The sequence below is a fragment of the Pygocentrus nattereri genome, chromosome 4 (assembly GCF_015220715.1).
Source record: "Pygocentrus nattereri isolate fPygNat1 chromosome 4, fPygNat1.pri, whole genome shotgun sequence".
NCBI lineage: Eukaryota > Metazoa > Chordata > Actinopteri > Characiformes > Serrasalmidae > Pygocentrus > Pygocentrus nattereri.
In genome coordinates this window covers 40,423,623-40,443,221 of record NC_051214.1, presented here as the reverse complement: position 1 = coordinate 40,443,221, position 19,599 = coordinate 40,423,623, and the positions used below count along the sequence as shown (strand labels likewise).

The window sequence follows — 19,599 nt, the reverse complement described above, 5'->3', positions numbered from 1 at the left end:
AGGAAAACGTGAAAAAGAATTAGGTAAATACTCTATATAAGACTCCACCCGTAGGCGCAGCTGTGTTCGCGCATTAGGAGTGTCTGAAGTAATGTCTGCGGGACTCCAGTAGTGCTACTGTGTCTCCGGCAGGCGGCGCTGCGCTCAGAGCGGCTACAGTCTGAGGTCGCAGGAGGAGAAGAAGCACAGCAGCAGCGGCGGTAGCGGTTAGTGTCGCCATTTGTGTGCAGCGCTTCAGCGACCATGTTCACATGAAATTAAACCGGTATCTCGAACTCGATGAGCCGGTCGTGTGTTCGATATATGAGCCGTTGAATCTCGGTGTACTCCGTGCGGATTGTCAGTCTTGTGTACTTAGTTTTGAGAGAATAAAACCCACAGCCGCTCCGTTAGCATCTCCGGCTAAATCCACACAAACGGCTTCTTCCGCCAGTGGGGACGGATTTGGAGGAAAACTTCGCGGTTCCCTTTCACGTTTTCTCTCTTGTTTTAAACCTCAATACCGCGCGTCGTTGGTTGATACTTCGTCATTAATGTTTGCTGATTAAATACCCGTGTTGTTAGCTCAGCTAACGTTGAGTTACACCCCTTCCTCCTCTGGCGTTAACGTGACCAGTTCGGGAGGGTCAGGTTAGCTGATGGGAATAAAACACTCTTCAGAGCAAACGAAGCTCGGTTAAGCTTTAATATTCTGTCTCCAGCCGTGTCTCTCCGTAGTGGATACTAGGTTAACTATTGGATATTGGTTTTCTGTCTACTGGGAGTTAAGCTGGCGATACCTCGGAGCTTCAGCTGAACACAGTAAGTAAAACACCAAAAAAGTGTTGAGTGGGGTGAAGATGAACTCTTTAAAACTCCAGTTCTACGTTTTTTTTCCATGTATTGGTGGTTTTCAGTCAGTGTTGTTCAGCAGAAAGCAGTGAAACGGTTCTGTGAAGGTGCTGCGAGGGCCTTATCATTAGCAGTTTGAGAACTGAGGCCACGGAGCTCAAGTCAGCCTCTTGTTCACCAGCTTCTTGTTCGAATTTTCCGTTCTGCCTTAAATGGGGCAGCAGTTACACTTTGGCGCCTCAGCCGCAGCCAACAGAATGTAACTGCGACACCGTTTAAGGTGGAGAGCGACAGTTCAGACAAGAAGCTGACTTCATCTTCGTGCTGAGGCCTTTAGCTGGAGCCAAACAGGAGGAACAAGTTTGACCAGAGCCCAAACACACGGAGTCTGAAGTAATCCGTCCTGGGCGTTAATGCTGGGCAAGTTGACCGTTTTATATCGTTATCGTGATAAATTGTCAGAATACTTTTCTGAACATACCGTGAATACAGGCAGTGCTTTAGAACTGACCGACCGCGCGTTTCAGCCTAAAGAGAGAAAATGAGTCCCGTTTAACTGGATTTAGTGCAACACAGACAAATATTGAGTAAAAGTCATTGTGTTCAGTTTTTGTTAGTTAGTTTTTTTTTTTTTTTTAATATGGTTCTTTTTTTTTCTCTGCACCGAGTGATTGGATGTCTGAAAAGTAAATATTGTGGCTGTTTTGTGAACTTTTTTTTTTTTTTTAAGTATTGCAATATTGTATTTTTGCTGAGTCGCCCACCTTTACTGGGTTGGATTGATGAACTTCATCACATATTTTCCAGATTGATCACATTATCCAGAGATTTTAATTTACACATTTAAAAATGTTGGTTCTTCAAGGGTTCTTTAGCAAAGGAAACGGTTCTATAAAGAACTGTGAACCCTTTGGATGATTAAAACGTTCTTTGCATCATGACAGAGTTCTCAGGTTGGTGGAGAATGTGTGGTAGATGGTTCTACATGGAATCTTCTTTAAAAAAGGCTCTATATAGCACCAAAAAGGGTTGTTCTACTTTTTCAGGCATGACATCGTAACAGTAGAAGAACCCTTTTTGGGTTCTCTATAGAACCATCTTCAGCACATTTTCCCACAACCCTGTTACGATGCAAAGGACGTTTTAATCACACACATGGTTCTTTTGAGTGTTCATGGTGGTGTATATAACTTTCCTGCAAAACCCTGCTTTTTTAAGTGTGTAGCATTTAATAAAGTGGTCCGTGCTTTATGCTAAAATAATGGTACAGCCTGATGTGACCCAGCCTTCTTGATTAGACTGTTAGTCTTGTTTTCTTTAGGGGTCTGCTGATCATCAGTTTTATGGTGACTTCAGATTTCTTTACAGCATTTTTTTTGGCTGATTTATAATTTCCCTTTTATTTTTTAATCTGACGCTTACGCTGCAGCGGGTAAATTAAACATTAGCACATTTCCCATCTTTTTATTAGACATAATTATAAATACTGTTTTAACAGTATTTCCCTTTCCGTGGATCAAACTGAATTGTATGACATGACGCATTAATGAAAGTAAGAGGCAGCTGGCTTTAGGTGTGGGCAATTTGGGGAAAAAAATATCAGTTCATGCTACGTATCACAACACAAACACAGTAGTGTTTTTAAACAGGATTGGGTATGCTCTCTGTGTGTAAGAAAACATGCAGTTGTTCAGTGTTCTTTGGCATCCATGATCTCAGAAAACTGTTGTTTGTCACAATATTGAAAATCTGTTGTCTTTGCCGTCCAGTAACTGACTGTTTAACACAGTGAGTCATGCATAATTGTGCTGTGATATTTTGATACAGAGTGCTCTTACCTGCGTTGCATTATGTGCATCAAAAAATTGCAGCGCACATCTGTCAAAATAAAGGCATTAAATTGGCCAATTCTTCTTTTTTGTCTTTTTTGTTAAAATGACACTAAAAGGAATTTTGTGCAGTTCTGTGAAGGATAACCAGACAGAAAGTCCATTTCTAGAAATAACACCTCTTATTCTTCCAGATTTTTTAAAAATTTTTAATTAATTCTTTTAAGACATTTTGAAGCATGAGTAAATAACATGAGACTTTTATTTTTCTTGGGTATCTTCTAATAAAGCTGCTGGAAACAGACATCACAGTTTTCTGGGTATTATGATTTGTCAGCATCGCTAAAATATTGCAAATACTGCCAGCATTTTTGCAGTGTTCAGTTATAGATATGTTATTCAGCACTGTAGTGTTTAATGTTCTGTTTCTTTAATGCATATGGCCACGTGTTCAGAAGCTGTTTATCTTTCTGTTTCTTGTACGTATGATCAGTTGTTCTGTTTTTTTTTTTTTTCCTTTTGAGTATATTCAGATGCTTCTACTCAAGAATGTGTGTTAGGAGAATCTTGTTCCTCAGTTCTGTAATTTTTCACATATAACTCATTCCTTTTGGGTTTAATTTAATTCACTTCTGCTCCAAAGCCCAATGCTTGGGGGTTTTATACTCCTCAAGCTAAACCTTGGTATTGGGCATAGTGATCTTAGGTTTGTGTTTGGCTGCTCCAGTGCATCCTGTTGTATTGCTTAATGTTTCTTTGGAGGTTATAAATGTGTATCGGCAGTTGAACGCTGTTGATACACTATCAGGAATTTGCGCATCTTAAACTAGTTGAAATCACTAATAAGGAGTGGTGTCTAGATACTTTTGGATATAGTGCATCATTAGTTCAGTTCTGTGTAGTTAGTCAGTTTGATGGTTGTGCTTTCCTCTCACTCTGCCTTTGTCTGACACTGTAAAAACTCACCACAAACTATAGCTGTGTACTGCTTCTCTTCACACAGTAATCTGCCTCCCACCCTTGTGGTGCGAGCAAACCAGACTGCCCTTGTAGCCGGAGGTTGTGGATAGAGTCGGTCAAACATCAGTGATGTCAGAGGGAGAAGGCAAACAGACCACTGCTCCTGCTCCAGCGTCCACCATGGATGTGAAGCCCGAGTCAGCAGCCTCGGCCCCTGCTGGTCAGGGCGTCTCCTCCGTGTCTCCTCCAGTGTCCACAGTAACACAGTCTCCACCGGCGGCCACTACAGCAACTGAGGACGAGGAGGAGGAGAGCGAAGATGAGTCTGAGATTCTGGAGGAGAGCCCATGTGGACGCTGGCAGAAACGCAGAGAGGAGGTACATGCTGTAATGCTGTGAAAGAAGATTAATTATAGTATTCAGTGTTAGGGGTAGAAGGATATATGAACGCATCATAGTACCACCACACCACAACAATAGTGTTGATCTTTGTTTTATTATCTACTGTATCAAGTCATGCATGATATTACTGTTACTAAATTTGTAGGTGTTTTTGGAACAATGGCTTATCTACAGCTCTGTTTCACTTAAATGTGAATACATGGAAGTACAACAACAATGAAAACAGATTTCTTTCGAGACAATTTGAAGTCAAAATTAATAAACCATAGTATGTTATGGCAATACTCATATTACAGATCTTGAGAAAAAAAAAATCACATTAAAATTGTGTCTTGGCTCAGATATTGTGATGATGTATGACCGCTGGTAACTATTACCATTAACTCCACAGTTATGTTGCTTTCTGAGATATGTCTCTGCAAATGTTATGGATTTCTGATATCTTTTTCATTTTTTGTAATGTTTTTCCCTTTTAGCCCCTATTCCCAAAATGTCTGTACACAGGCCTATCTGTAAATTATTTTGCACAGAATACTGCAAATTGTGTCCCATCAACAATTTAAGATATTTTTAAAAGGCAAAGCATATCACAGGGGCTATATACAGAAACAAAATCAGTGTTAGAGCTTTGTGCATGTCATGCTACCCTAGTAAGCTTTCTTGTCCAAGCAGTAAAACAGCTGTAATGGACTCTGTGTCTTGTGATCAGGGTAAAATAAATAACTAGCCCATGTTTCTTTTTTGCTTTTAGAAAGGATGTCAGATTTTATTTTATATTAGTTATGCGCTCATCTTTCCACAGGTTAACCAGCGTAATGTTCCAGGCATTGACAACGCCTACTTGGCCATGGACACAGAGGAGGGTGTGGAGGTGGTGTGGAATGAAGTCATGTTTTCTGAAAGGAAAAATTTCAAACTGCAGGAGGTAAGATTGAATCATCGTGGAAGTGCAGTGTGGTGGCATTGTGTTTGGATAAATGTAGAGATCATTTGTGCAGGGATAGTTTAATTCCAGGGCTCTCAACCATATCCCAGTTCTATCAGACAGGTGACTAAAACTCTAAATATGATAATTTTTCAGAGTGATTTTGAGAACAGATGTTTGAAGTATTTGTTCAGGACTATTAACATGTATTTGAAGGCTGAAAATTATTGTTCAAGACAGCCCTTTAAAAGTAAATGTACAGATAGAACGTTGACCCTAAAGTGAATCTTTCTGTTGAAATTATTAGTTTTCCTTCATCTGTTTGTCTTTTTCAGTTGTCATATTAATAAATTTTTTTTTTTTTTAATTGGCATTACTTCTCATTAGTTACCTTCAATGCATGTTAGTAGGTCTCAACAGCATTAGCTTGCTGTCTGGTCTGGTTACAAGCGCCTTACCTACAGCTTTGTGAGTTGCCAAACCTTCTGGAATTAAATTAGCAGAGAGAGAAGTGTTCATGTCATTATAGAACTTCAGAACAGGTCATTCTGTGTTTTGGGTATACTTACTCCTATAATTGTCTATAGTGAGCTGTTAATCAGGTTTTGTTCCATCTGTTTGGCCAGCATGCATATTCTCCTCTCAGCAGAAGTACATCTATAATGACTGGATTCACTTACGGCTTAGTAACTGAGCTGTAAATTAGGAAATGCTATATGTCTGCCTGATCGTGCGTATAAAATTTTGCACTAGTTAACCTGTAACATAAGGAAGGCTGAAAAATGACACTTGGTTTTTCTGTCCTTTTAATTCTCGATATGATTGGCTGTTATCTTGCAGCATTTGCTTCTCAAAACTCATGTTTGAGTTTCCCTGTGATTTGCTTCTCAAACTTCTTGAGGGCAAAAACCTGTTTGCCTTTAGCTTTGGGAAAGCTTTGCAAAGTAGCATGAGATGGCTATACAGTGTCTATCATGTGATAAGCTAGCAAGGTAAATAAACAACTCAGAAGAAATGACAGCAAGCTGGAACAATTATAATCTCAGCATTAATGGGTGGGGCTAAACTGCTATAGGCTGAATAGGTGGGTATGTTGATCAGTTTTTCTGATATCACAGAAACAATAAATTGAAACTGGGCTGTTTGTTTAATTTCTGTATATGAACTGTATAGGCTGGGCAGTGAATGGTATGTTTCAAAACGTAATGTTTGTATACTACATCAAGTTCTTTAATTTTGAAAAAGTTAGGGCAATTTGATTTTCCTTAATATATATGCCTTTTAAGTCACTTAAATGGTTTCTACATAGATATACCTGTGACCTGTAGAGTCATAGACTTTTTTGTTAACTGGTTTCTGCTTGGCATGGCATATGAAGACATAAACAGATGTATTTTAAAGGGGCAAGCTGCATATTAATGTTAATGTGAAAGAAAGACTTTCTGCATAAAACGTCATTCCAGACTTTGTGCAGTGAACTGAAATGCAGTTTGATCCGTATTAGTTACTAGCAGTTTTACTTTTTTTATATATTTTTTTAAAATTAGTATTGATGACAAAGTTGTGCTTTTATACAACATTTGTAAAAATGTATCACATTGAGATTCCTGAATTATAAACTAGTTATACCTAGTGAGTAATAAGCAATGACTGTTGCATAAGGCTTATTGCTACAAATTACAATTTCTCCACTAAATTAATGTACTGTGTACCTGTTGCACATGGCCCAAGTAAGGTGTTGGGCTGATTAGTCAACATTTCTACAGGTTAGGTCAACGCTTGTTTGGCAAAGTATACCCTGTAGTCAGCCCTGTGTGTCTTTGCACTTCCTTTATCACTTACCTTTTTTCCCATTTCTTTTAGGAAAAAGTGAAAGCAGTCTTTGATAACTTGATTCAGCTGGAGCATTTGAATATTGTGAAGTTTCACAAGTACTGGGCTGATGTGAAGGAGAACAGAGCCAGGGTAAGTGACTCAAGCAGGAAAGCCCCATTTGAAATTAAAGTGCAGCAAAGGGCTAAAAAAGCCTGATTAAGTCTGGTCTTGGGTTAAAAGTAAGAGATCACTGTTGATTATGGATTTAGGTGTAATCTGTGTTCTGGCCTTGTATCTCTAAAGCTGCACTTTAAGTGCTTATAAATGCTAATTTTTTTCAATCTTTACTTCTATTGAAAGTAACCATAGAAGCAATAACGCTAAAATAATTTATTCTCAAATATTTGCATGAAGAAGGTGTGTTTATTACTTGTGAAAACAAGCTGGTATGAAATAGGAGTCCTGAAAAATGCTACAGTAGTAGATTTAAAATGACCTAAGGCAGCTTTGTCTGTCCTTCACCCCTTTACTGTCTATAGACAGCATGGGTAAGTTTTCTGGACAGGCTTCAAGCTCAGTCCAGGACAACATAGCATTCTGAATGTAGTCTAGAGCTAGGCTTATCCCTGTCTGGAAAACTGACCAATGTGGTCATATGCAAAACTTTGGGCACCTTGATCAGATTACATGTTTTGTTGATTTTCTAAGTAAAAATAAGCTTGTAGGTACAACCATACGTATAATATCTGTAGGAGTATCTGTTAAGAGAGAATCAAATGTATAAACAATAAATGTGAAAACATTGAAGGGGCTTGTGTACATTTTTAGGTTCCTAAAATGCAGCATTCTCCATCATAGTTGAACCTATTTGTGTCACACCTGAAATAATGTTTTTATCTTTGTTAGGTTATTTTTATAACAGAGTACATGTCCTCAGGGAGTCTGAAGCAGTTTTTGAAAAAGACAAAGAAAAATCACAAGACTATGAATGAAAAGGTATGAGAATTTTTAAAGTGAGTAATCAATGTACTGTCATGTATAGACAGTAGTTTATACTATCTGGTTGTAGAGTTGGTGATCTGTAAACATCCTGTTATGCTGGCTTACACTGTATGCTCTTGTCCTAGGCATGGAAGCGTTGGTGTACTCAAATATTATCTGCTTTAAGGTTAGTTTGTCTCATTTTTGTTCTTGACTGAAGACATAACGTTACCCTCTACTTGAAGTGAATATTTATTGCTTGATTTTTTATAGCAAACTGTGCTCAGAATATTATTTATAACTGCTCAAATTATACATTGTAAGAATACCCCGTGCTTTAAATAGAGCTGTAATAGATATGTTAAATCTTTTTGTTCTAAAGCAGTACTTGGGCAGGGTTAGGTTTAGGTAATGCAATTTTTCAACAGGACTGGAAGGATAAGAAATCTCTGTGAAATACAGGCTTTGGTGTGGCTACTTCAATAACACATAGCCTTTTGCTCATGAAGAGTTTAATATGCAATACATTCGACTGCTCAGAAACGTCCAAAAATTTTATCAAATCATTATTTTGTTTACCATAGCCATCTACCTGGCTTACCTACCTACCTAGTCTTAAGTGAATGCAGTGTGTTGTTATTAGCATTTTAATTAGCTTGAGAATAGCCAATGGTCTACAGTGCTACATGAGCTCACAGTTTTTTCATGTCATTTTATGTTTTTTATTTTAAGGTACAGCTATACATATCAGTTTGATGTTTGGCCACAGATAATACAAGTTAATGCCTCTTGTAGGTCCTCTATACTTAAACACTGTGAAAATTTATAATCATGGTTTCTATTATTCAGAGATATAAGCCATGCCTGTTGCACGAGTAGCCTTATTGCTACCAGTAGACTAATAAAAAAAAACTGTGTATTGAATAATAGATTGATATATTAGTTACCTGTTGCACGTGACCTATGTACGTTTTGGGCTGATAGAGATGGTGGATTTGGGCAGGACTAAAATCACTGAGAAACACTGGTCCTTACTTTACTCCAGCTCTGCATGCAAAAAATACTGAAGTGCTGCTCTTTCCCCTACTTTTTAGGCACCTGCTCACATTTTTCTTTTTTCTCTCCAGTTATCTGCACTCATGTGAACCCCCCATCATCCATGGCAACCTGACTTGTGACACCATCTTCATACAGCACAATGGCCTTATCAAAATTGGCTCAGGTGGGCTTCTTTAGTAACAATCAAAGGTCTGCATCGTTGATCATCGCCTTTTGCTAACAGGATTTTCTGTGTTTTGTTGCAGTTGCGCCGGACACCATTAATAACCATGTTAAAACATGTCGGGAAGAACCGAAGAGTTTGCATTTCTTTGCACCAGAATATGGAGGTACTTTAAGATTGAGTGAAGCTATGTTGTATGGTGCAAATTGCATGAATACGTTAACTTGTTTGGTTCAAAATAATCACTGAAAAGGAAGAATTTATCCTCAAAACAGAACCACTGTAGAAAATAAATTTTATACTTGTTGCTGTCTTGTTCATAGTTGGTCAGATATGGGTGTAAACAATGTGAATATGACTCTCTTAGTATCATAACTGGTTCATCTCTTTTCTTTACCTCCAGCTGTTGGCAGTGTCACCACAGCCGTTGACATTTATTCCTTTGGAATGTGCGCCTTAGAGGTGAGTGCTGAGACTGGTCTCTTTGCTCCAGATCTAGCCTTGATGCAGCCCCCACCATTTGTATAATTTCTGTGTGTAATTTTCACAGATGGCTGTCCTTGAAATCCAGAGTAATGGAGAGTCGTCATATGTTTCACAAGAAGCCATTAACAGTGCCATTCTGTCCTTGGAGGACCCCCTACAGAGGGTGAGTGCAGAGTCATTTCCCAGACATGAAATATGTCCAAGCAACTCAATGCAACTTTTTTTTTTTTTTTTTCAAATAATAAATCCAGGAAACCCATTGTTATGTAATGTGTTGTTGTTGTTTTATATTGTTGGAAAATAAAGTATTCCTTATGATATACTACTTGTATTGTGTGACAATATAAGTAGTGGTAGAGGTGCCTTGATCATAAGTTGTATTGGTTGATCAGGGCTCACACTGTGTGGGCTAAATGAAGACATTAAACTTTGCAGTAATATCTGTTAACCAATGTTGCAGTGTAAATAACACTATTTGCTCTTGAATGTGCCAAAGTGACTTTGAATTCTTTCTAATGAGAAATACATAGATATATATAAAATGCTGTGTTGTAGGTAAGAGGCAACTGGCTATTTATCACAATGGATCATGTGTAATTATGACATTTAGGTACAGGTGTAGCAGCAGAAATACAGCACAAGTGCACTTACCAGCTTCATGATATTTGAGATAAAATTGCAGCACATTATTTTCCCAATAGAAGAATCACTCTTTTACACCTGTACTGTATTGGCCAGTGCTAATTTAAAGATGTGTAGACTCAGTAATGTTGTTGTATCATTTTGATGGGCCCCTTTTCAAACACCCTTATCAAATGTCAGTTTAAATTGTCTACTGTACGTGTGACCCTGTGTTTCTCTTTTGAAAATACAGGAGTTCATTCAGAAGTGTCTAGAAGGGGACCCTAGTAAGAGACCCACTGCCAGAGAGTTGCTTTTCCACCAGGCTCTCTTTGAGGTGCCTCTCCTAAAGCTACTGGCAGCGCACTGCATCGTCAGCCACCAACGTGAGTCTTTTCATGCATTTGGGCTTGAACACAGCACATGATGTCAAATTTGCATTTGTTAGTGAGATCTAAATAAACCTGCCTTCTTTTGTAGACATGATTCCTGAAAATGCTCTAGAAGAAATTACTAAGAACATGGACCCTAATTTGGTGATCGTGGAGAGGAAGGAAGTGCAGTTGAAGTGAGTGACACATCTAATCATGCAACTTGCAGTTGTGAAGCTGAGCAATACGAATGAGAATACAAACCTGTGATGAGTGATAAAAACAATTACAGTGCATGTTTTCATTAAAGTTTATAAACTATGGGAAGTAATTTCCAGGGTTTTCCCTCATGTAATTTCAGTTAATTTTACTAATTAATGTTGTGATTCTCTAGTATTTTAAATGTGTTGATTACATTCATATTCCCTCTGTAGGCTCTCCCAATTCCCTGCTCTGGAACTTGACAAGTTCCTTGAAGATGTGAGGTAAGAACTCCGGCATTGCTTGTTTTCAAACTAGTTGTGTATTCATGCTGCTATGAAGACCTGGGAATAAATAACAACCAGTATTGACCATAAATCATGCTTTGTCATAGCTACGCTTTTGCCACTTGTTTTTGCTTAGAAGGTGCTGTAATCTGAGCTGTAAACTGAAGTGAGGTGCTCTTGTCTGCCTGTAGGAATGGGATCTATCCACTGACAGCATTTGGCGTGCCCTGCCCACAGCAGCCCCAGCAAGAAGCAGTGAAATCCCCCATTGTGCCACCCTCTGTCAAGACGCCTACTCCAGAACCAGCGGAACTTGAGACCAGAAAGGTAAGGAGTGGAATGAAGTGATAAAGTGGATGCAGGAGGAGAGGACACACTCAGTAGCTGTTCCCACTTGTAAAATGATATCGGTCAGGCAGTTATTTGACTGGTGGTATAGATAATTGAGGGAGTCTGGATCACTTCCTTTCTGTCTTAGAATAATAAATGCTTAATACACAGTCCTGTGAAAGGTGGAACTTAGGGTTTATCCCTAACCGAACCATGGTAGTACTAAAGAATAGAAATGCATCAGTACCATTTTTTTCAGACCGAAGTACATGTACGTGTTTTTTAGTACTTGCTGATATCATACCATAACCTGCTTAGACTGAAGTAGTTGCTGGTGTAAATGACTACAGTCTGCCTTAACAGTTAAATTGTTAAAATCTAGCTGATTTGCATTAGCTAATTATGCAACATTATTTTCCTTGAATCGAGTAGCATTGCAGGGAAGAAGAGCAGGATTTGTTTCATGACAGAAAAGCACTTTCGTACAGCTGTAACATGTTTCCTTCAACAAAAGGAAAGCATCGAAATGGCTATCATAAAGCCCTGAACTGAATTGCTTTTAGTGTGTCTGAGCAAGGAGACCCACAAGCCTGACGTTCTGCTGGTGTTGAGAAATTGGAAGGCTACCCCATAAGTTAAGCAACTAAAAGGCACTGCCAACAAATATTAGTGAAGTGTATGTAAACTTTTGACCCACTGAAGTAGTAAATGTGACTAACAGCTAGAATTTTGAAATCACGTGATCAATGAAATAAAGTACATACTCTTAAGGCATGGTAATTTTTTTTTAACCATTTGCATCAGATATTCTGATATTTATGGCTATGTTCATATTACCAGGATGAAGTGGCACAAATCCATTTTTCCCCTTAATGCAACTCAGATCTGATCTTTTCATAGCTTGGTGGACTCACAAATATGATTTTTTTTTTTTTTTTTTTCCCTTTCTTTTCTCAAATCTGGCCTGAGCCACTTTCATTTGTGGTCATAGATGGGATATGTATCCAATTTGCGGCCATGCGACATCATTGTGAATGCTTAGATTGGAATTCATGTGCTTTTTTCACTGCGCATGCACCATCATTCAGCGTTGCCACGGCAGCAGCACCGCTCAGACGTTTAAACCTGTACATGGTGGAAAAGCAACACATCTCACCTTTTTCATCTCACTCTAATAATGAACAGCTGAGAGATGTTCAGAGTTAATTATCTCCACAGATTTGGCTCGTTCTTCTCATTAGTTTGTTGTTTGTCACGCACATGTTTTGTTCACATGACGTTATTAATTAGGATGTGCATATGTGAATTATTTTTGGTCGCTGGTTCATTAGCATTATTGAAAGATTTAAGTCACTTACCTAAACGAGTGTGAACCATCATGAAGCTTGTAATGTGAACGTAACCAAGATGAGAAATTCGAGCAGCATATCGCACTGTATATACTTGACACTGACCTGCTTTACAGATCAGAGTACATGTTGATGTTTCTTCTTGAGCTCCATAATACTTCCATAGTCCAAAGCGCTCTGTCCTGTGCTGATGAACTTGTTTATTGTCCTTTAAGGTGCTTCAAATGCAGTGTAACATTGAGCCTGTGGAGGAAGGGGCGAAGCATCATGTGAGTCTGTTTTTACATGTAGACCTTACTACATACTATCTGCCATAAATCTGATTAACTGTTGTGGCTTTGTGAATCACTCAAATAAACCCTTTTCCACCCCTGAACAGTTGACCTTACTGCTTAAACTGGAAGATAAGCTGAATAGACACTTGAGTTGTGATTTGGCACCAAGTGAGTATTTTGCTCAGCCTTATGTTTGCAGTACTCTGATTGTGAGCAGCGAATTAGTGTTTTTGCATGATTTTGAACCTGATATTGACCATAAAAAAAAAAAAAAAATCTGTGTTCAGTTTGATTTAATATATACTGTTAATGTTTCTTACTTTTTATATAGGCTAGTAACTCTTGTCAGTGGTCATTTCCGGTTTCCAATTTTTTTTTTTTTTCTTTAAACGTACGTTGGTTAATGTGGGTTTGTTGCAACCGTGTCTGCAGATGAGAATGTGCAGGAGTTGGCTGTGGAGTTGGTCCAGCTTGGTTTCATCAGTGAGGTAAGCTCCTCAGCACTAATCTTGGACCTGTTGATAATGCAGTGACGTTCTGATTTTTCTTAATCTAATACCGACACCTAAACAAGTGTCAGATTAAAGTCTCGTATTGTAGTGCACGAGAACATCCAGGCTTATGATCTAATGTACGAGAGCTTTTAGGTTCATACCATGTCTTTTTTTTTTTTTTTTTTTTTTCCCCCAAATTGGAAGTGACTTGTGTCAGTGGTGTTTAAAGTTAGTTTAACTAATTTTATAAGCCAAAATCATCACTTTAATCTCCTTCCTTCAGTAGCTTTTTATGACATTAACAGATACCACCCACATTTTACCTCCTACGCCTCTTGGTCCTCCTCAGTCACTGTGGGCGATGCTGACATAACATCAACCTAGACCTGTTTGTCAAAAAAGAAAGCTGTTTCCAGTTATACTGCAATGATATTTTGGGGCAAACTGCCTGACGTCTTTATTTTTGCTCCTAGAAAGTAATTAAGACAATCTCTATCATATGTCTCATTGTAAAGATGCTTCTGGTCCTTTTGAGGAAAAAAAAATCATTTAATTTCTACACTTTAAGGCCTTGTTTACACATGGTCATTTCATGCAGGATTATATCTGCGTTTGAGTTCAAAATATTGCTACAACACTATAAACACTTGCCAGTTCCTCCATATGAATCGATGGGGTCCTAGGTTTGTCAGTATTTCTGAATGTACAGAAATGTTTGTGTACAAATCTAGCGATATTTATATTCTGTGATATTAATAACGTAGCAGCCAGTGGCAAACTTGTTTCAATGGAGCGGAAAAAAGCACCTTATTGTAGCAGAACAGATACATTTTACTGAGGAATATGAGCTTACCCACTCAGATGTTTCAGTAGTGGTTAGAGACCAGTGTCTACAAATTGGATGTAGCCATTTCCTATCCAAAGCCATTAGTGAACTCCAAGTTTTTGTCTATTTATTTATTTATTTATTTATTTATTTATTTAAAAAAAAAAAAAAAAAAAAAAAATAAAACGTTTTGTTGTTGATGGTAAGGTAGTGGTAAATCTGAAGGAATGTGTCTCCTTTTTGGGCACTTTCCTTACAATGACCTGCATGTACATCACTGCCCGGCCGAAATAATTTCAAAACTACTGTAAAACCATGCTTCAGATATCAGTATGGAAATTCATAAGCATTCTGTCTTTGTTTCTTCTACGCAAAATAAGCTTACTAAATGGCTTGCTGTGAGATTACTCTTTTCCACACCTCTGTAGCAGATGTCTGTTACTGGGGGATCAGTAGCAGTGATTGAATAATCCAAGCTAACTGGTGTTTTAATGCAGTCATCTGTCCAATTTGGCTCGTGTGGAAGCCGATGCCGCACCATCTGTGTAGCTCTCCTTTTTCTCGCTTATTTTCATTTCTTTCTGCCTCCCTCCTCTCCCTTCCTTTTCTGTGTTTTCTCTATTCAACCGTTCCTCTCAACTCTGTCATATGGAGAATGTATGGAGAGTTTTGTCAGATTTTTAGTGACCGATAACTGACAGCCTAAAGTCAAGGACACAACCCATCAGAATATCAGTTATAAAACATCGTTCAACTCTGAATCTGACTGGCTGAGCTGCATTTGAAGCTGTGTTCATGCACCACAATGCGGATGGATGGATGGATGGATCTATCTATCTCTTGGTCTGCTGAAGAATTAAGAGTTCCTTTCACTGGAACTAAGGGGCTGAGCCCAGCTCCTGAAAAACAACCCCACACCACAATCCCCCCCTCTACCAAACTTTACACTTGGCACAATGCAGTCAGACAAGTACTATTCTCCTGCCAACCAGCAAACCCAGACTCATTCATCGGAATTCCAGACTGAGAAACGTGATTCGTCATGTTGGTGACGCGCTTGGTGATGTAAGGCTTGGATGCAGCTTCTTGGCCATGGAAACCCATTCCATGAAGCTCTCTACACTGTTCTTGAGCTAATCTGAAGGCCACATGACATTTGGAGGTCTGTAGTGATTGACTCTGCAGAAAGTTGGTGACCTCTGTGCACTATGCGCCTCGGCATCCGCTGACCCGGCTCAGTCATTTTACATGGCCTACGACTTCGTGGCTGAGTTGCTGTCGTTCCCAATCACTTCCACTTTGTTATAATACCACTGACAGTTGACTGTGGAATATTTAGTAGTCAGGAAATTTCACGACTGGACTTGTTGCACAGGTGGCATCTGATCACGGTACCATGCTGGAATTCTCTGAGCTCCTGAGAGTGACCAATTCTTTCACTAATGTTTGTAGAAGCAGTCTGCAGGCCCAGGTGCTTGGTTTTATACACCTGTGGCCATGGAAGTGATTGGAACACCTGAATTCAATGATTTGGATGGGTGAGCGAATACTTCAGAAAATATAGTGTATATAAGAACCTGGTTTAAACTGAGAGGTTGACAACTTTGTGACTATTTGACCAAAAATAAAGGCATGTTAAACTGCCTGGAAAATATAATAGTGGGCTAATGATAGTTCTGGAATTATATTTAAAGTTCTTTTTTTAGCTCATGTTAAAACAAACATGCCATGACCTGAGCTAGCTTAGGTTCAGTATACCTCAGTGGCTCTCAGGGGTCGTCGTCCATCACTTCCTTCTCTAATTTTGTACACTTCCTGCTCTTATTTTGTAGAATCATCATCCTTTTTCTGAGAACATGGGAAAAAAACAATTTATTTACTTATTTTTTTGATTTGCAAGCTTCGTTTTTTTGTTTTTTTTTTTAGGTCTAACTAGCTGAACTGATTACTTGCTGTGCCCTCAGGTGTACAATTCAAAAATATGAAGGATGAACCTGTATATTCCAACATACATGAATAAAACGAATTAAACTATAGCACTGGATGAACAGTTGTTAATTTGTCAGTTAAAAATTAATCAATTAATTTCTTATCTTTGCCTGAGGGCAATGAGCTGTTGTGAAAATTTGATACAATGGGAGAAAATTGATAAACATGCTTATTTGTTGTTTAAAACAACAAAAGGGCATTTTACAGTAACACATTCAGTATGTATGACTGTTTTTATTTATGCCAGAGGGTGTGAGACAAAGCCCAAGGCCTTTCTACATAGTTTCTTAACAGACAAAAAAGCACATCAAAACAGGTTGAGCTCGATTAAAGAAAAAAAAATCAGTCATCTTCATGTTCTTTGCTGGAGAGTTTAATAAAAGAGAGCATTTAAATGTACCTTAAAGCTCTTTATTAATTTGTGAAAATGGATATGATGGAAAGGGAAAAGGCCGGAACATCCCAACCCTACTTGTTTTATCATTCCTTCTAATCTGCTTGATTATGCTTGAATACACACATTCAGGCTTATTCAAAACTCGAGACTAATGGCCTTATGCTCTCTTGATAACGTTTCTTCTTTTCTCTCCCATCTGTTTTGCGTTTTCTCCCATTTTTTTTTTTTTTTTTTTTTAGCATCACTTTACCCATTGTATTTTTTTCCCTCACTCTCCCATCTCTGATGCTCTTGCTAATCATCTTTGTCTGTCTTTCTCTGCAGGGCGATCAGCCTCGTCTCACCACTGTGCTGGAGGAGGCCTTCTCGAAGTTCTACAGCCGGAACGGCTCTCTGAATCCCGTTACCGTTTCCTCATAGCGGAGGGTGGGTTGCTGCTGTTTTCTCCACTGCTCCTCATGCTCACGCTCGGGACGGGACTAGTGCTTCAACGGACTGGGTGAAAGCTTTGCAGGAATGGATCAGAAGACCTTGACTCGCGTTCAAATAAGAAAACAAAAAAAAGCAAAAAACAATTCCTGCGCTCTGTTTTTCACGCCGCTGTAGGTGACAACTGTTGCCTGATGTTTGTGTACATTTATTCTCTGTGTAGCTGTCTGCTTCAAAAGAAGAAAAATGTTATTTAAGTCAGTATTACAAGCTGTTTTTTTTGGGGGGGGGGGCATTTTTACCTGTGGGATGGGTCTTTCTTTTCTCTTTTTTGATGCACATAGTGTGCATGTCCTTGCATCAAATATGAATCAGTCTCTTGTCCTACCTACCCAGAGTCTTCTCTTATTTAAATGAGAAGTGGCCCACCATTTATGGCTTTAACTAGTTCTCATGAAGTAGAAACTATGAGCTGGTTGTTGTTATCTTTCCTTTTAAAGGTGCGCTAATTTTAATATTGGTCCTTTCCCCACAGTTTGGCCATAAATCTGCAAGCATTAATTGAGTAGCACTAAACCAGCATGTGACCCCTATGTTTCTGTTATGGCTGTTCAGTAACGATTTACAAATGGTACGAATATGTTTATTCTGTTACATACACGTTACAAAAGTGTGCAGATGATGAAGGGCGATTGATCTCTAGACCTTCATCCGAAAGAGTCCACCTTGTGATATTAATTAGTAAGAATCACAGGCTCTCGGGAATGCAAAGGAAAATCTTAATTGGAGCACCTTTTAAGGTAAACAGTAACTGTGGCTCAATGCAATGCAACATTTACTTAAGCCAATACTGTGAAAGGATGGGGCCGTCAGTGTTTGGGTGGGGGAAAAATGCAGATTATTTATCTACATTATATATGTAAGGACTATCTTAAAGCGTGTTTCACTCTCAACGTTGTGGCAACTATTTGTGAATGTATGCTCTCGTTTGCTGTATAGTTTTTCATCCAAATGGTGTGTGAGGGAAGGGCACTTGGTTTGACCATTTTTACTCCCCTTGTATATTACAAATGAGTTTTGATAGATTACTAATCTACACCGTATATGATTTGTTAATATGTGCCTTCTGTAGACGAAGAAAAGACACAATCTCCTTGTTTAGATGGCAGTTCAACCCTTTTTATGACTCTTTATTTGCTGGTTACTGATGTACGTTTTCGTTTGTTCATTACTTAATGGACATCGGCTCACATGCATGTATAAATATCTAAGTTGATCGATCTTTAAAGATGTCATTCTGCATTTGAGTGCAGAGCCTGCTTTTTTTGCCTTGTAACGGTCAGAGTGAGTCTGTTTATCAGGTTCAAATCAGTGTTTTTGGAAATGGAATCTACTGAACTTGGAACTGCAGGTGGTCATGCATGTAACGGTTTTCCAGTAGTGGTTATTGTTGATATTTGAGAAGGTAAAAAGGTCAACACCTAGATCTTCACTTATCTATTGGCTCTAGCGTTCTGCTGGGTTGCACACTTCTGATCCCACCCCCCCACAAACACATTGTATATTAAAATATGATTGTGATGGGCTTCTGAGCATCTGATTTGAATCCACTTTGACTATAAGCTGCTTCTCACCAATTCAAAGTTTCCCAAATTAAATGAGGACTGAAATGACTGACTGATTTTTAAAGCAGATTCATCATATGCTCTATTCCCATTTTTACTGTGATGGTGTGTTGTTTTTTTTTCATTGTGGTCACTGTAAGAAAACTTTGAAACTTCCCCAATTTAAAGTGTTTACTTGACCAGTCAGACAGATGAGCCAATTGCAGTTCATTTTCTCAAGTGATGGTAGAGGTAAGAACTTAGTAAAATATTGTCCTGTAAATAGCAAACATTAAAATGAGCCCTCAGTATGTTTGTTTTTTTTTTTGTTTTTTTTTTTTATTTAACTGAATTGATGAGTTGTCAAAAAGCACCACGATTTCTTACTGTTTCTTTATAGAAATTCTTTATTGTTCTTGCGTATAAAAGAATGTGACGGGTGGGTGGGGTAGGATGTTTTTAGGGCCGCCAAACATTTGAAAATGGCCTTGTATTTAGAGATTTTAAGCAACTTGCTAAAGAAATACAGATCGACAGATACTCTTATGGACTTATAAGTTTACACACTTGCTTTACGATTGGGAACCACTTCAGGAAACCACACCCTGAAAAAATAAATTACTGACCATGTTATGACAAGCAAGACTTTGTTCAGAAGCTCACCACATTCACTCTTTTCTTTTGTGCACCAGCCAAACACCTGAAATGAGATGGGTTGACAATATTTCTTGTGAACCTAAGCGATGGATGTTGATGTCAAAGTTTGTAGTGCCGCTGTCCAGTTTTGGAAACCTTGACAATGGTGAACACACTTAATCTCAGAACAATCCTCATTATCTTTTCTCTCACACAAGACTGTAAGTAGCTTGTAACTGCTTTGACAACACAATTCCTCTTCTGTATCTTTTTAAAGTTGCACCATTTCTTGATATAAAGATGACACTTGGAGCACTTCTGCTTGTGAGTCTGTCCCAT

At 38.5% G+C, this 19,599-nt stretch overlaps 1 protein-coding gene across 1 annotated transcript; it reads left to right on the top strand.

Annotated features, from left to right (window-relative positions):
* The first annotated feature begins 171 nt into the window (after window positions 1–171).
* nrbp1 (nuclear receptor binding protein 1) lies at window positions 172–19,581 on the top strand. The gene is made up of 18 exons (XM_017692552.2): window positions 172–801; window positions 3,664–3,998; window positions 4,825–4,947; window positions 6,811–6,912; window positions 7,669–7,758; window positions 7,890–7,930; window positions 8,871–8,965; window positions 9,048–9,131; window positions 9,369–9,427; window positions 9,516–9,614; window positions 10,326–10,458; window positions 10,553–10,640; window positions 10,878–10,928; window positions 11,123–11,258; window positions 12,826–12,879; window positions 12,990–13,053; window positions 13,318–13,373; window positions 16,916–19,581. Exons 2-18 carry the CDS (start codon window positions 3,750–3,752, stop codon window positions 17,009–17,011), a joined length of 1,620 nt encoding a protein of 539 aa, XP_017548041.1. The 5' UTR covers window positions 172–801; window positions 3,664–3,749; the 3' UTR covers window positions 17,012–19,581.
* Window positions 19,582–19,599: the final 18 nt, after the last annotated feature.

What these genes read in the sequence shown, in the direction of transcription:
- nrbp1 (XM_017692552.2), top strand. Translation starts at nt 3,750, where the DNA reads ATGTCAGAGGGAGAAGGCAAACAGACCACTGCTCCTGCTCCAGCGTCC. An exon ending in AAAATTTCAAACTGCAGGAG is followed by an intron (nt 4,948 to 6,810) that starts GTAAGATTGAAT and finishes CATTTCTTTTAG; the next exon opens with GAAAAAGTGAAAGCAGTCTT. An exon ending in CAAATATTATCTGCTTTAAG is followed by an intron (nt 7,931 to 8,870) that starts GTTAGTTTGTCT and finishes TTTTCTCTCCAG; the next exon opens with TTATCTGCACTCATGTGAAC.